Consider the following 17469-nt stretch of genomic DNA (forward strand, 5'->3'; position numbering starts at 1 on the left):
GCAGCGGTTTGACGGCTTCCCGGAAATCTCGGAGGTTACGTGTAATTGAATGATGAGTGGATTGGTCCAAGCGTGATTTCTCTCTTTGGTAGTCCTCTACACCAAATCGAATAATGTTCGTTTGTAGTTGATTGGCGTACTTTACCGCCCAGAGGGCTCCTAACACGCCGCCCAGCGCGCCACCTGTAGCGCCCAGCGGCCCTCCGATAGCGCCGCCAGCTACACCACCGGCTGCAAAGCCAAAGAGCCAGGCCGTGTCTTTGCCGACATCATAAACTGGATGCCTTGAGAGTTCCCAAGAAACGGTCACTGCGACGCCCACCGCGCCACCTAGCGCTCCTCCAGCCACCCCCCCCAAAATGCCGCCAACAACGGCAAGGGTCACGTCTTCTGCGCCGCTATCGCTCCAAACCAGAGCAGAAGCCGTGCCAAAGATCCAGCCGGAAACGGCGCCCAAAAGACAGCCGAAGGTTTTTCCGACTTCCACCACAGTGAATCTTACATTTTGGCAAAGCGAAGTCACCGTCGGCACAAATTTGTCCAAAGTGGTAGAGAGAAGCTCCGCGCGCTCGTCGTAGAGACGCCCAAAGGTCTCCAGACTGGACGCGAGTTTGGCGTCCAGCTCCGTGATGACGGTTGTTCTGCTGCTCATCTTGTGTAAAAAACCATGAAAAAGAAGGTCGTGTCGTGGAATCGACGCGATTTCCCCCAAATCCTTTTTGTCTGTGAATAAGAGAAAGTGACTGAGAGCAGGAGGAGGCACAATGAGTCCGCTGTCTCTTCAACTTTAAAGGCGAAAGCAGGAAGGGAGCGCAGCATTTACAGTAACCACCTTCCACTTCCTGTCCCAATTTGTTTTGTGGACTAAACCAGAACTCTGTGAATCCAAGTTTCATGTTGTGCGCAGAGCCTCTTATTGGTTCGCTTGATCTGGTTCTCATGTTTCGTGGTTGCTTGATTGTTTTCTTCCTGTTCCACCGGCTGGACACGTGTCCCAGCATGTAATGTGGACCAACAACAGCTGCCAGGTCCCCGAGGGTAAACCTGAGCTTTCGTTTTGTTTAGAGCGTAAATGAGAGGAGCGTCGTGCCGCAGTACCACAGGTGGCCACCGGGGTCTCTTCAGAATTACGATAACTGCTTATTTTTGATGTAAAGAAAAACACTGGCTGCGATTGTTTATAAGAGTTTAAACTTTATTGTCACAAAACACAACAGGAACGTACAAAAGCAGCAACTTTTAGTTTGGTTGATTTTTCTCACACAAAGCAGCAACTTTCACTTTCCATACACAAAGTTGCGTTTTGATTTTGCACTGTTAAATTGGTCTTTAGTTATAATTATTTTATAATCATTCTTCACCACGATTCACAAAGACGAACCGTAACACGGCGGGCATCCAACTCTCGGACCGGAGCAACATCTTGCAGAAACAACATCGTTCAGAAGCTTTCGCTTGTTAGAATATTCTTTTTTTTTTCACAGAAAAATCGAGGTTATTTTACAGTTTTTGTATCGCACACTCACAGTTATACACAGATTTAATTCTGGACATATGAGACGTCTGAGCCAGCGTGCAGGTTTTTCAGGAACGTCGACAGTATGCATGCCGTTCGGACGGTTGTTGTTTTTTTTCCCTCTGTCTTATAAAAAAAATATCCACCCTAAAATCAACTGTCTTGTTAGAATATCTGTGTTTATATACAGCTCTTCGACATCCACAAATGTTTCAACAATCACACATTCATCACGTTGACGTTGTTATAATAGAGGCAAACACCTACAAAAACAAGTGTCCTTGGCGCCAGAAAAGGGGACGTGTGCTTTTTCGACTGTTCCGCTGCTGACGCGATGCTAACTTAGCGTGGTGTTATGATCGTAAGAACAAAAATAAAAACTCTGTAACAGAAAAATAAACATTTACACAACTAGAAATGTAAAGTGTATTACATGCGCATGAGTCTTCTTTGTCAAGTATAAAAATACAAAAAAAGTTTGATTTTATAAAACATAGATGATACCTTTTTTTTTTACATGTTAATTCTATAAATAAAAGAAACTAAATGGTCTTATAATATACACACAATATATCTGAAGGGCTTTACGATACGTATTCTAACTGTATTTCTCTAGTTTCATGCTAGCTTTTGACACCGTTTGAGTCTACAAATACATTAATTATCTGAATATACTGAAGCAACTGTTTCACTAAAATGATTTAACCGGGTTTGTCTGTGACAGTAACAACAGTGTTGCCGAGCAACTGCAACAGCCAATCACAGCCATCAAGCAACTCGTTCCTGCTGCGATGAACTTCCTCCTCAGGATGACCAAATTGATTCAACCTGGACCTCCTAACCTAAAAGGGTGTTTAAAAACACTCAGAATCCTTAGTTGCTCTGGAGCAGTGATTCTCACAGGTGGGCCGTGCTTTTATTTTGAAGGAATATATAAATAAGCGAGTGCCGGTCGCTGTCTTTACCGGCAGGTGGCGTCCTCGCAGAAGAAGAACCGCAAAGACCCGCAGGTCAAACACCCAAGAAAAGTCACACAAGAGGATAGAAGGTTTGTTTTGTGTACTTCCAACTTTGCTCATTTCCATCCCTTTCAGTGTTTTTAAAATGTTTTTTTTCAATCTTTATTGAAGCTAAAAACACAGTATTGTGTATTTAGTAAGTAGGTGTGATAAGTCGTAGACCTTTAAAGATTTATGGATTACTAAGTGAAGTTCAGTGTGGACCAAACTTTGAAATCTCGTCCCAAGGCTCATTATCGATGTTAAGAGGCAGAGTGGAAAAAGTAATATTTCCTCTGTAACATCGCCACCTGCTGGTCGTTGTGGATCCTCAATAAACTCTCATTCCAGAGTTGAACATTTTGAGTTGCAGCTCGTCATTGTGGTGAGATCCAGAAACCAGACCAGTAGAAAACCACTGAGCCAGAGAGACCCAAGAACCTTCTGTGGCTCCACGGACGTGTGAAACTGACGGGATTAAAACCTCTAATCTGTCTAAAGATCTGGTTTCGGTTGACTGCGAGAGAATTCTGGTTCATCTGTGTTGACAGGAAGTTAGCGTTTGTTGTCTGAACGGAACTACAACTGATTGTGAAGGCAGAAAGATCCGAGAACTCGCTCCTGGCGTTTTTTAGTCCAGGTGATACCTGCGAGGCAGACAGAGGATGAGGAGAGCAACGAAGGCTAAAAAGGATGAGAGCGGTGAAGGAAAGCTGATGGTCGAGATTCAACAATCCTGCAGCAGAAAAAAAAATAACAACTTCAACGCTGCAAAGCAATAAAAACCAAGCGGACGGCAGAATTCAAGAGCAAAAAACCAAAGGAAGCAGTGAAAAGGAGGGAAAAGAAAGAGAAAAATTATAATTTATAAACAAACAAATCAAGTTTTCAAGTTCTTACTCAATCCAGCTGAAATGTTACGTTCGCTAACTCTGGTGCTACGAGCTAACTAGAAACTACGAGCTAGTTTCTCGTGAAAAGGAGAAATGAAAAAGTGCGAAAAATGTGAAGAAGTGAAAGCAAAGAAGACGACAGCTCAGAGAAGACAGGAGCTGCTCTGAACTCTGACTTAAGGTCACTGAACCGACCAATCACAGCGCGGCATCACGACGCGCAGCTACACCGCTGGTGTTGCTCCGTCACTGCTAACAGCAGGATGTGTGAAGGTGAGGGTGTGAAGACGATGAAGCCTGAATTCTTCAAAAATGTGCTTTTAACTCAATTTATGCTACACCTGCTGCATCACCACCGTTAATAACGCGCCATCCATCCATTATTAAATTACAATTCCATGTTTCCACGAGGCCACACCCACTTAGCGAGGCCCATTTACTGCTTATCATAAAAAAATAGTTGATTTGTAACTTATCAACCTTCATCAAATCATCGTGTTTGTACTTTTGAACAAGAGCTCAAATTTATCTGCGTCACAGCTAAATTTAGTTGATATGTGGTAGCTAAAATTAACAAAAGACTTTTGGGACGAAAGAAGCTAATGCTAACAAATGCTAATCAGAAATTAAACTGCTTTTCTAATAATTGTGTCAGTACTACCACTACTTTTTGAAAACATTTTTCCCTCTTTATGCCCAACGTTCTCAATTTAAACTGAAAGATTTGTCGCTATTGAGCATAAAAAAAATGGTAGCATCGCACATTCTAAAAGGTATTTCGGGCTCCGCTAGCTTTTATAACTATCAGCAATGTCACCGGAAAAAACCACGGAGGATGTTTGTGAAGATCAGTCACAAGAACCACCCAGAACCTTCCACGACCACAAAACAAGCTAAGTTTAATCGGGTGACTTGGCACAGACTTCCGCCCCCTGCTGGCCGGGTCCTTGCCACCGAGGAGGGGTCAGAGGCAGATGAAGCATCGGGGCGGGGCTTTTAGAAGTGGAATACCTGCTGCTGACCCTGGACTTTGGGAAAATCCTCTTTCTGCTTGCGGGTTTTGGGTCTCTCCAGGCTGCCTTGCTGAAGGTGTTTGAGCCTCGCAGCGACGGTGGGGCCTTTTATTGGCCCCGGAGAATTACTGCTGTTCTGTGGAGACCAGAGGGGGCGATAAAAAATGTAAAAAACTGACAGGGAAAATATATGAATAAGGTCAAAGGTCAGACAGAAAGCACTCTGAGATGAGGGTTTTTTTAGCATGGAAGCTAATGCTAATTCTGTTGTCTCACACACACACAGGAAGTCTGATCAGCTGATGATATAACTTTTTTTTCTGACCTTTTTTGCTGATGATGATGGATGTTGGCAGAAGTCTTAAACACAACACGATGCATTCAGTGACCCAAAGCGGGATCTGAAGTTCAAACATTTTCTGTCTGAACATGAAGTCTTTTGCTCCTCCTCATCTTATCTAATATAAATTCACCAGCTGCTTCAGTCATCCATCCACTCAACACATGTCACATGACAGGTCATGTGACCAGAAGGAAGAGGAAGTAAGAGACCAGGAAGTTCCTAAATCACAAAGGCTGTTTCCGAAACCACACACTTGTTCCCTGTTAACTACTCACTGCATGGGGGACATTTAAATTTAGTATAAATTTAAAGTTAGTATTCGGACAACGGCGTCATTTTAGGCGCACGTAAAGTGACGTCATGGTGTCGCATAATAATTATGAACCGGTCGCCGGGAGAAGTGGCCAGGTCCATTTTTCGGACTCTAAGATTTTTTTTCATAGTTTCTCAGGGGGTGCGACTTGTACTCCGGAGCGACTTAAATAAATACATTATTACAGAATTTCACATGTTCGTTATTTTCACACTTACAACCACCAGAGGGCGCTCTAGGCGTGTGTACCTGAGGAACGAGTTTCTTTAGAGACACAGAAGAAGAAGCGGTGCTTCGTCTAGTTAGACTTGATTGTTTGGTAAACTTGCTCGGATGTTCTTTATGCTATAGTTATCTGAATAACTGTTAATATGTTACGTTAACAAAGACACGTACTCAGTTCATTGTGGGTCATGTAGCTGAATTTGTTACGTTAGCACACCGTAACCCTATTGCTAATCCATGCTAATGGATTGCTAATTGCCTTTCAAGATGAAATGTATGTTCTTGGTCTCAGATGTTATCAAATAAATTTTCCCCCACAATGCGACTTATAGTCCAGTAGGACTTATATATCTATTTTTCTTCTTTATTATGCATTTTTTGGCTAGTGCGACAACTCCGGAGCAACATATAGTCCAGAAAATACGGTAATTATTTTAACCCATCAGAAATACATTTTATGAAAATGCAATATTTTACCTTATAATTAACTTTATATAATAAAATCAAATATTAATGTCAATAATAATACAATAATAATTTCTTATTACCTAAAATAATTAGTGTCCCTTGACATTTTCAAGCCAAGACTTGATGGCACATTCTTAAGTCACATTCCGCTGTAGTGAAAACATTTAATAAAGCAATTTTTCATCAAAAAATGGATCCAGAGCGACTTTTAATCTTTGTAAACATTATTTTACTGAGATTCTGTCACCTGGTGAGGAACAGACGACTCTGAAGAACAATTTTAAGTGGGGGGGGGGGGGATCAGTGAAGATTGATTGATTATTTTTTTTACACATTTATGTTGTAATATTTTAAGATGATCATATTGGACCCCTACTGAAAAAAAATGTTTTCCAAAATTTTCATATATCAAACCGCACAGTAGAAATTACGTTACGATACCGTAAGGCTGATGGGATATATTTTCTGAGTTAGGGTGCTCGCTTGTACACTACTTTTCGCAGTGCATTGTGGGATACATTGAGTGCACTACATAGGGTCCAGCGATGCTCACTAACAATTCGGACACTATTTCAAAATGGCGTCCACACTCTTGAGTGCACTATGTAGGGAATACGGGGGTGGTTTCGGAATCAGCCAAAGTCTGACAATCTGTCCTGACATTGGTCGGTTTTATAAAATTAAATCTATCAGTGGGAAAATGTTTATTAAATGTTTTAAAATGGAGGTTTTCTTCTCCACAGTCTGATTTAAAGTGTGGTTGTAAAGACCGAAGAAGAGAAAAACGTTGGCGGAAACAGAAGAGCAAACAGTCGTGGCAGACGACAGCGAGGGTTACCTTTCTCTCTCCGGACCCAGAGGTGCGGGTGGTTACCGCGGCGACGCCGTCACTTTTACTATGAGCTTTAACAGGCTTTCTCTGAAATATCTTCCATGTTTGAGAAAATGTGGTTTACGACATGCGTGAGGGGACGAACGTGCTGGTCCGTGATCCACAACCTTACCTCCAGCTCGGCCATGATCTTCTCTTCCTCGTCTTCGTCTTGAATGGCGGACGCTGCGATCACGGGCGGAGTGGAGGCGGGTCGAGGGGTGTCAGACGGCGTGCGCCGCAGCTTCACCAGAGTCTTCGGCAGCTCGCCGTCGTCCTCCATCTTTGAGAAAAACAGTTAAAACAGACACGGGGGCGTGTAATCAGATTACGTCGCCGTGCGTCATCAAACCCAATAACCAATCAGATTGACCCGCCGGTGAACCCACCTTCAGGCTCTTGGTGGTGACGATGACGTCACCCGTGCGGTTGGTGGTGAGGCCGTGCGCTGACGGGAAGCTTCGGCGAGGAGGCGGCGGAGGCGGGGACTTGGAGGGCTTCTCCGTGCGATATTTGGCCACGCTGAGATCCACTGAGAGCAGAGAACGTCGGGTCAGGACCACATCTCAGGGGTTAAAGGTCAACAGGACCGGTCCACTCACCCGACCCCCGGTGGGAAAGCGCCCCCTCCATACTGTTCAGCTTCTGGGCGGCCAGCTGCACTTTGCCCAGCTGCTGGTCGCCGCCAGATGTGGCGGCAGAGGTGGAAGTGTTGTTGGTGGCGGCGGGTCCAGTGTTCCCAGTTGCGGGGGAGGTGGTGATGGTGGAGGTTATTGGGATGGTGATCTGGGGCTTCGGGGGCACTGCGGGTTTACTGATTTGTCTGGCAGCAAAGTCCAGGTCTGGGATGGCCTTCATCAGCTCCGCCTGGGTCTCCTCCAGCAGGCGGTTGATGTCCTGAGCGCTGAACTGGGTCAAACTGGCCCGTTTCTCCTCCCAGTCCCGCTCAGCCGCCTGAAAGGATGCAGGAGGGATGAAGAGCAGGAGAAAACAAACACGTTATTAACACGCTTCAATCAAAAGAGGGAAATGTCTGTGCAGTAATCACCAATCGGACTTCTGCCGACACAGATTTGTCGCTCGGGCGTCGGCTCGGCAGCTCGTCCAGGATGCGGTTTCTGAAGGTCATGGGGGGCTGCACGTCCTGCTCGGGGCCTGAGGCGTCGGCGTCGCCGCCAGAGACGGGCCTCCAGTTGGCCAGGCCGGCGCTGGTGCTCAGGTCGGTCAGGCTGAGCGGAGGGCTGTTCAGGATGTCCAGGTCAGAGCCGCGACTCACGTCCTCCGTTCTCTTCTGTGATTGGACGGAGAGGTCGTCTGGGCTCTTCCACACGCCTTCTGAGATTTGTCTGCACGGGCACGGAAGGTGGCGATTAACACGGGAGGTAAGAAACGGTGACGGAAAGACAAAAACCACAAATCGCTTGGAAATCAGACCGAATTCACAACATTTTATTTATTAATAGATGAAACTGAAATCACAGAGACCAGCAGAATTCATTTAAAAGTGAGTTTAGAGACTAAATTAAACCACAGTGACTAAAATAACACACTAAGAAATTGCTTAGTCAGCAAACTATCAGTGACCGTTGCCACGACAACGCCTATGTATGCAGCTGCTGGGGGAGAACCTCTCATAACTGCAATCAGAAGTTTACCAGAGTCAAAGTGTGTAGTACTTTATCTATCCAGGTGGTGGCGCCAAAACTCTACTAAAATCTCCACGGCCAATCACAGCACAGCGTCAATGCCGTGACAAGCAACGAATTCCCATGTTTTAAACACATTATTTTCATATTTACCATCTCGATTCTGGTCAGATGTGTTTCAGGGTTAAATACTACTTGTGCCTGTACATTAATATTAATAAACACTGAGCTGAACTGGAGAAAAACAGAATTTAAAAACCTTATGCGAGCGAACAGCAGCGCCTGATACCTGCGGAGCGTGCTGAGCGCGTCGGTCACCGTGTTGCAGCGTTTCAGCAGAGCGTCCAGACGCTGCGGCTCCTCTTTCAGGAACTTCACCGCCTCCACCTCCACCCTCAGCACCACCCTCATCTTACTCTGCAGGCTGGGAAACTGGTCTGCACGACAGGAGGGAAGCAGAGCGGACGCAGGCATCGTGAGGAGAATCAGAGTCACCCAGGAACCAGAAGGTCACAGGTCAGACGGCAGAGCGGGCGAGTTTACGGCGTCAGTGCGACAGACACAACAGCCGCTGAGCCGACTTAGTCTGGAATAAACCACCAGGACCGGTGCCCACTCCACCACCCTCACCGCTGAGTGACGGCCAGTTTCAAGTTTATAAAATGGACATTATATTCTGAGGAGCACCGTTCACTTCAAGGAATAATATCAGTGCCCGGGGGTGAAGGTAAATTACACGTTAGCTTGCAGATATAAATACACCATTTTCAATGGTGTAATTCTGCGTTAAGAGTCCACCAAAGCTCTCGCTGCCGCCTTATTGTGTCCGTTTGAAGCTTTAATGGATGTAAAATCAGCTCAATTGGAGTCGCCGGTTAATAGTTAGCGCAACTCAGACGGGTGAAATGTGCAGGTTTGAGCCGGTTTTATCAGGAGACGGACTCCAACAGCGGTTCTGAACAGCGGCTGCATCAGACATTCATGAACTTACTCTTGAGCTCCGTGAGGGTCTCTCCCAGAGTCCTCAGCTCTTTGCTTTTCTGCTCCACGTCCTGCTCCGTCACCAGGCCGTGGTTGACCGATGAGTTCCTCTGCAGCTCCTCCACAGACTTCTCCAGGTCACTGAGGAGCACCACAATCATCACAGCCCTGTTTGGTCTCCTAGCAACAATCTAAATGGACATTTCCGGTGGAAAACTCACTGCAGCTGCTGGATGAGCAGCTCCTCCTGGTTGAGGTATTTGAGTCTCTCCTCCTCCACCAGGAGGCGCTGCCTCTGCAGCGGGTCCTCCTGTGTGCGTGTGGCGTCCAGCATCATGAGGCTCAGCTCGGTCTCGGTCTGCCTCAGCAGAGACAGAACCGAGTCCTGGTTCTCCAGCTGGGAGACACAGTCACGCGACTGAGGTTATTGGCCTGAAGGGCTGAACAACTTTAAACTGTGGCGCCAGAAACCGGACGGTTCTCTGATCAGAACCTTCTGAAGGCCCGCGCCGCTCCGACTGTGTGAGCAGAGGGACCCACCTGCATGTTGCGGAGCTGCGACAGCTGTTTGCGCAGCGCGCTGGTGCTCTGCTGCAGACCCTGCAGGTGGAGCTGCATCTGCAGGCGGGACACCGAGACCGGCTGGTTGGCCCCGGAGGGCGGAGGAGGCATCAGGGCCAGGGGGGCCGACGGAGTCAAAGCTGTACAACCAACAGCACCACAGTTCAGACGGGTCGTACTTATGTTCTGTTGCAGCACAGAAACAGAAGTTGTCCCAAAATTCTAATTTTAAAAAATAAAAACTTTAAGTCTTTGTATAGGAAATCTGACAGAAACAGGTTAAAGTTCTGGCAGAGCGCTCCGGGACAACTTCTCTCCGTGCAGAAGGTCAGAGGTCAAAGAGATGGGCCTAAATGGCATGGTTGACAGGTGGGGTGGGGTTCGGAGGTGAAGAGCGCGTCTTCAGAGAGTATCGAACAGCTGAGACGTGATGAGGACAGTCACACGCAGCGTGCACGTGCACGAGCACAGACAGGACGGTAGATGGTCAGTAAGTGGTCAAAGAGTTGCATTTCACACCCAGAAGGCCTCAAAGTTCAGCGCCGCCGATAAACACCTGAGCACAGATCAGGCGGGAAACAGGTCCGATCTACACACAGCAAACAACAGTGGGAACAACTCCCTTTTAACAGGAAGAAACCACGATCGGGTCCAGGTGAGACCAGGTCCAGGTCAGAGGGACCCAGCTCACTATTTTAATATATCCCTGGAAAGTCAGATCTCAACATCTCATTCTGCACTTCCCTCTCTTTGATCCTCATGTGCAGACAGTTGACTGTTCTGGTTTCCAAAAATACCTCAAAGGGTAAAATAAATTTAAAAAGCAAAAAAAAACCACTTTTGTTTAAGAATAATGCAACTCCAAAACACAGAACAAGTGTGAAGGACACCAGCTGAGAGGGAGGACAGTCCTTCAGAACAAACAAACACGGTTGTTGGAGCTGACGGGGATCCAGACAGAGGGGGTGATGGGGGGGGCAGGTACGATACACATAGCTACCTGTCTTTTTTTTACTTCGTCCAGCTAAAACAAGAAGCATGAGCAGCGATTACAAAGCATGAAGACGCTAGCACAGTCAAACGTTGCATTGCATGTGGGGCACTGTCAGAATTGCACGTGTCTGCTGGAGGACAGGAAGTGCGGTCGACCTATGTGGCGGACGGGCGTCAGCGGCGGCGAGGGGGGGCGGGCTGTGTTTAGTTTGACTCGGGGAGGTGCGACAGACTTACGGTCAGTTCCTGAGCCGTCGCTGGCCGACTCCATCTTCTCCCTGGAAGACGCAAATGTTCAGGATCTAGGAGAACTCGATGTGTAGAGGTGTGGGGGGGGGGTGTGGGGGGTACATGCTTGTCTTACGGGCTGTCTGCCTCAGGCGCTCGGCTCAGGACTCGCTGCAGCAGACCGGTCAGGCTCGCGATCTGCTTCTCCATGGCCTCCATTCGCTCCCTGCACACACAGAGAGGCAGAAATCGAACTCTGCTCAGGTGTCCGCGGAATAACCTCGGCACTTTGTTGCAATAATCGTTTCTTTGACAGGAAAATTCATCCGTCTGGTCCTCAGATCCGGCGGAGACGAGCGCAGGATGGTGTTTTTCACACCGTCACTGTGGTTCAGTCCGGGTCGCTGCCGCCCCCGCTGCACAGACACAATCCAATATGTACAAAGGCGTTACCTGGTCTCCGTCTCGTTCCCCAGCAGAGGCGAGCCGAACCCCCCGGCGCCCCCTCCCTCTCCTCCAGGAACGGCCATCAGGCAGAGCTGCTCCGCGGTGAGACCCAACCCTGGACCCTGACCCCTGGCTTTTGGACTGTCCCCGAACACTGAGGAGGTGACAGAGTCCCTTCTCAAACTCTGCCTCCCGGGTGAGCCCCTCCCAGGAATGGAGCCTGTGTATGAATCCCTCATGTCGGGTATCTTCTGTGGGGAAGACGGCGGCGGCACCCTCAACCCCATCGCCAACATGGAGGCGGCATAGCCGTCGCTGTAGAGTGGTCCTCCTGGTCTGTAGAGGGCGCCAGATTCCATCAACTCTCCTTGCAGTGCGGCTGCTGAATAAGAGGTGAGGGACCGCACCGAACCAGCACCTGCTCCCCCCCCACGCCTATATAAGGAACCGTAGGGGTCTGCCCTGGACGGTAAGGGGGAGTGGGGGCCTCCGGCAAGGCTGAGGCGACTGGTCTCGGGGCCCATAGAGTAGGGGTCGGCATAGATCCCACCTCCAGCTCGCTCGTCTCCTCGCAGCAGCACCATGCTCCTGGACCCGACCACCTCGTCGTCGGGCTTTACATCCCTGCGCTCCAGGATGGCGCTGGAGGAGGCAGCGAAGGCCTGTTGGGCGTGGTGCGGCTGGTGGAGCTGCTGGTGGGGGGAGGAGTGGTGGGACTGGGAGGACGGGTGCGGCAGGGAGTGGGTGTGGTGGGGCGGCCCTGCGTAGGAAGACGGCCTACTGCTGCTGCTGTAGAGGAGGCGAGCGCGGGACGGCGAGCCCTGAGGGGACGCCGAGGACGAGGAGTGCTGGGAAGACATAGCCGGGTTACCGAGGCGACGGCTGGAAGGGGAATCCTGCGGCGCGTAAACCATCTCCCTCTAGAGGACACAGTGAGAATAAAGTAATCAATTACAAGTTTTACTTCAAGAAAGGAATGAAAGTGATCAACGAGGTGGGAAATTTATGCTCCACCAGAGAGCTTAAATCACCGGGAACTTTCATTCAACTGCAAATTGGAAATTAATTGTTGGGTTAAGACTTCACAGCCCCAGAGAGAGATTTTCCACACAAACATGACTATTAATGAAGATGATGATGATAATACACTTTATGAGCATGAAGAAAGAGAAATGAACCATGGTGGTGTGTTTTTAAAGCAACACTTTAATGTTACACATCTGCTAACATCTGTCTGATTTAGCTTCTGTGGCAGGATTAACTCTCTACTGTGTTTTCTGCTTAAGAGCGTCGATTTTCAAAGGTTTTCTTATCTTTTAAAGAGAATTGTTTTCTTTTTATTGAATCTAACCAAGAAATCAAACAATCAATTAATTTGAAAAAAATCCACAAATTGATAGATCAGCTCTGCTAACTTTATTTTACATTGAAAACGTCACTGCTGTTAGTTAACATATAAGTAAAAATACAAGTAATAACTGAGAAACATTTTCTTCTTTGTTCATTAAACACTCTGATATAGTTATAAGTCACTCGCTTTACCCCGTCTGTTTAACATTACAATCAGATTCTTGATCCTGGACCTGGATAAAGCCTTTAACCCGGTTTATCTTTTGCTAATTAATCTCAAACAGCTCTCAGCAATTCTCCTGCAAATGATGCTAATAGAAAAAAACAAACATTATTTCCACACAGGCCCATGGCCTCAGCACCCTGTGGACCACCCTGCAGCAGACTAATAGCTCAAGTGCCATCATCTTCCATCTCGTATCTTAGCAACAGCCTTGCAGCGACATCATCCTTCAGCAGTGCTGACTACGCAGACGTTTGGTTCCACCTCCGGGGCCCCCTGAAGACACCAGAACCACTGCAGGTACGATGCTGAAAGGTTCCTCGCGTGGCGTCCTGTAGGGGGAGGACCTGTCAATCCACCCGGTCTTTAAACCACGCCCACCCCGCTCCCCGTGTCAGAGGGGCCATGTCACGCTTCTGCGCTCCGCAATCAAGAATGATCTCAGCTCTGCTGGCACACACACACACACACACACACACACACACGGGCGTCCTAGCGGTTCACCTTGAAGCTGGCAGGAGCTGCGACACAGCTCACACACACATCACGCTCAAGGTAAAGCTGCAGGTGAGAGGAGGCTGTAAAACATGGGGAATGAGTGTGGAGCCACAGAGCAATCTGACCATCCGATGACGGAGAGCTGACCTCGAAAACCAGACAGCTGAGAGTGACCCGCACAACACACACACCTCACACACACACACACACCTCTCAGGGAATAACCAAGCTGTCCCAAACGATTGTGGCCGATTCCGTGGAAGCAGAAATACACCCAGAAATGGCGTAATTAGACAGAAAAGGGCTCTAAACCCTTCAGGAGTCTTTACTCTGCTCTAGAAGCATCAGTGTTCGCCCCTCTGATGACAGGCAGACTGATGAACCGAGGCTAACGGGGCGCGTGTTGCAAGGTTTAGGTTCCAGCCGCCACAAAAATGGAGGATCACACACAACAGTGATGTCGACAGTTCTCCTCTCAACGCCGACACAGCTGAATAATCAAAGCCAGAGCCAGTTTGACTCTGTATACTCTCTGTTCCTGGAACGAAACCCCACCAGAGGCCGGTGGGTCAGCGTCTGTGACGTCAGCCCCAATTATCAAACGCACACAGGCACGCCATTTATGCACGTATGAGAGGACAGTAAAACGCCATTCTGACTGGATTACTGTTCATGGAAGCTAAACCTCGAGGTAGTTAAGACAGCTCATATCATGATTTAGGGTCAAAGTTTATTAGGAGCAGTTTTAAGGGCTTCATGGTGGGGCTGGAGTCCTCAGATGAACCACATAGCTGCCATTTTCCAGCCTTTGGTGATGCGTTTGAGGTCCGGTATCAGTACAGATCACATGACTCCTTCATCACACTGACTTACACGTGAATGATGTTTTTAAAACTGCAATTATTTGCTCTTGACAGAAGAAAATAAAATCTTTAGTTTCTCATTTCAGAGCAAATCGAGCTGCGGGAAGGTTGTAAATTAGTAATGAAGGAAAAGTTGAGCGCGAAGCAGAATTAGTTTCTCTTCACTTTACTTTTTTGCACCGAAACGACGCAAAACTACTGTAAACAGAAGTTCTTGGGAGAAACTGAATCACTGACAGCGCTGGCTGCCCGGTAACGCTCGTTACTCACCCGCAGGTCTCCGTTAGCCAGGTGAGGGTTGTGGTGTCCAGGGTAGGTGCCGTAGATGGGTTCTTTGCAGTAAATCTTAATCACGCAGCGGTCTTGAACGTCCCGCGGGTCCTCCAGCTCGTAGAAGATGTTGCGGGTCTGATCTTTGATCAGCAGAGCCGTGCTGGGAGACCTGCGAATCAATATTCATCGTCAAAATAATCAAAATCAGATCAAGAGTCCCTGGAATCCCGTTAGACGCTAACAATCGGCGCCGTACAGCCATTTACACGCTAACGGGGGCACCAGACTCCATGACAATATGAGAGAGAGGACTCTCATTAACTGCACTGTAGCATGAGCTCTGCATGTTGTGGTACCTGAGCATGGCCATGGTGAGCCTCTGGGGGAACATGTGCACGATGAGGGCCCTCAGGGTATCCAGGCTGGTCAGCTCGTGGGTCAGGTGCACCCTGCGCGTCTCCTCTCCGAGCTGGAGGAACAAGATCCCTGCATTTATGGGTGGGAGGAGCAATGAGGGAGATCCACGGTGGTTGTTATGGGGGTTAATGAAGATTTGAACATGGGGATGGGAAACAGAGCGGAAGGGTCATTTTTATTTCATTCTCCGAGCTTCACCAGGGAGAAAATCCTGAGAGTGAGTCTGACCTGGCGCTCTCAGCTTGGCGTGGCTGGACGAGCGGGTCAGCGGCAGGCTCTGCCGGAGCCGGTTCATGCGGTTGAAGCCGATGGGGATGTCGGGCTCGGACATGGTCTCCAGATTTTCTGTCGAGGCAAAGGACACCCTGTTGGCCTGGTCAGCGAGAGCCGGCTGTGGCGGGCTGAGTCTGGTCACGCGAGGAGTGCGAGTCTGCAAGACAAAGGGAAAAAATTCCTCCGTCAATCCTCCACAGAATCTTCTTCCTGGTTTGGGTCCAGAGAACAAAAGCAGGTTCCACAGACAGACACTCAGGCCTCCTGCAGTCCTGAAACCCAGGAGAGACCAGACTGAGACGGGTTTAACGGCTACATGAGGATAATAAATGATGGATGGGCTGGAAAAAAAGGTTCAAACATTCCAGAACGACCTTCAGCTTCAGACGACCTCAAACATGGAGACGGAAAAGGGCTCAGTGGATCAAATCTGCAGAGCTGCTCTTTGATTTTTTGGATCCCACAGGATCTCTGCAGACGTCATACATATAAACCCAAGCTCAGGCACACATGCATCCTCGTGTTTCTATCTTTGTGAGGACCTTTATGGACATTACTCAGCTCCGTGCCCTAATCTTAACCATCACAACTAACACCCACAAGTCGACCTTCAACCTTCAAACCACGTCTTGAACCTCAAACAGCCCTTTGAAGCTGTGGGGTCCATCAAAATGGCCCCGCCTCACAATCGTGGCCCCGTTTTCCTCTACAATGAGGATTGTGGTCCTCAATATGTAGTAAAAGCGAACACGCACACTCCAACGTGCCAGTTGAGTGTAAAAGAAAAAGATTTTCTCACATAGTCGACAGCAAAATGTGACGAAAGCTTCACAAAAACAATCTGTTTCAGTTGCGCTGGGACGATTTCACGGCCGATACCAAACACAGGAGGACAGTTGGGTCGGTGGAGAGGAACACGAGAACCCTGCAGACGTCACCTGTCCAGGTGAGGACAGCAGCAAACCTTTGAAGATCACCGGGTTTATGTTTACATTATATAGCTAAAATGGGATTTATTTCACCTCCATGTGAAAGTGTGTGTAGAACCTGGACAGAACCGGGAGAGATCCGTGTCTGTATCTTTGTTAAACTGACTGGGATCCACTCAAAAACCAAACTGTCACTTTGACACGAATGAGCTTTTGTGTGAAACAGTCAGTCAGATGTTCAGTTCTATTGTTCTGTGAAGTCTGTTTGTGCTGCTGAGGTTACAGCTGAAAATGCACCACTGATCATTTCAACACAAAGAAACCAAACTGTTTCTCACAAAGGGTTCAAATTATAGCCAACATACATCAAACTATTTAGTTAGGACGTTAGTTGGGGTGTGTGTGTGTGTGTGTGTGTGTGGTGTGTGTGTGTGTGTGTGTGTGTGTGTGTGTGTGTCAGACTATGCACTTCATTAGCAAAGTGAGGTCATTTTGGCTGGTCCTTTTTGAGGTTAAAAGTTCGATTTTAAGCTTAGAATGAGCCCTCACGGGTGACCTGGTGCTCTACTCACAGCAGCTTGATGGAGAGATCTGTGCACGTCTCTTCTGCTTCATCAGCTCCTCTCCAAAAAAAACCCCAAAACACAATAAAAAGTTCCCTGCTCGTTTCAGGCGACGCACACGTCCTCAAACTTTCCCAGATTTCCCAGCAGTGAAGTGGCAGGAGCTCTGATAGATGCTGCACAGCTGCAGCACTCAATCAAAACACACACACACACACACACACACACACACACACACACACACGCACACGCATGCAGCTGTCGAGCATCTCTAAATGCTGTATCATTCCTTTCCATGTCAAACTGTTAAAAATCGTGCGAACTGGTGTTTTTCCAAAGCAGCTGTGAAGAATGAGTTAAGGGCCCAGAGCTGGGAGGAGGAGCAGGTGAGCCCCTCTGGTTCCAGTTCTCACGCTGCCGCTCCACACGTCTGGCTGAAGGTCAAACCGATCAACCCAGGGTCAAATCATTCAAGAGATGAGGGAACCTGGCTGGTCACATGACCTTGAGCGAGCGAGCCAATCAGAGTCTGAAGCTTCCTGTGCCCCGAACGCCACGCCTGCGTCGGAGCTTCTAATATAACA

General features: G+C 48.1%; 1 protein-coding gene across 16 annotated transcripts in view; it reads right to left on the reverse strand.

Annotated features, from left to right (window-relative positions):
* Positions 1-1174: 1174 nt before the first annotated feature.
* Positions 1175-17469, reverse strand: part of LOC130533936 (SRC kinase signaling inhibitor 1-like) — a 36376-nt gene continuing 20081 nt past the window's right edge. For 10 of the 16 annotated variants that reach the window (XM_057047993.1, XM_057048160.1, XM_057047838.1 and 7 more), the window contains 17 exons: positions 15349-15550; positions 15060-15189; positions 14701-14872; positions 11503-12416; positions 11186-11275; positions 10978-11099; positions 10829-10852; positions 9808-9968; positions 9489-9664; positions 9278-9408; positions 8546-8723; positions 7689-7986; positions 7243-7594; positions 7030-7172; positions 6774-6923; positions 6608-6697; positions 1175-4556 (listed from right to left, as the gene is read on the reverse strand). In XM_057047993.1, coding sequence (XP_056903973.1) covers positions 4404-4556; positions 6608-6697; positions 6774-6923; positions 7030-7172; positions 7243-7594; positions 7689-7986; positions 8546-8723; positions 9278-9408; positions 9489-9664; positions 9808-9968; positions 10829-10852; positions 10978-11099; positions 11186-11275; positions 11503-12416; positions 14701-14872; positions 15060-15189; positions 15349-15550 — 3486 coding nt within the window. In that variant the 3' untranslated portion in view covers positions 1175-4403. The remainder of the gene's footprint in view (positions 4557-6607; positions 6698-6773; positions 6924-7029; positions 7173-7242; positions 7595-7688; positions 7987-8545; positions 8724-9277; positions 9409-9488; positions 9665-9807; positions 9969-10828; positions 10853-10977; positions 11100-11185; positions 11276-11502; positions 12417-14700; positions 14873-15059; positions 15190-15348; positions 15551-17469) is intronic. The other 6 variants (XM_057047916.1, XM_057048071.1, XM_057048306.1 and 3 more) reach the window with 6 other exon arrangements.

This window comes from Takifugu flavidus, chromosome 1 (assembly GCF_003711565.1).
Source record: "Takifugu flavidus isolate HTHZ2018 chromosome 1, ASM371156v2, whole genome shotgun sequence".
Classification (NCBI taxonomy): Eukaryota; Metazoa; Chordata; class Actinopteri; order Tetraodontiformes; family Tetraodontidae; genus Takifugu; species Takifugu flavidus.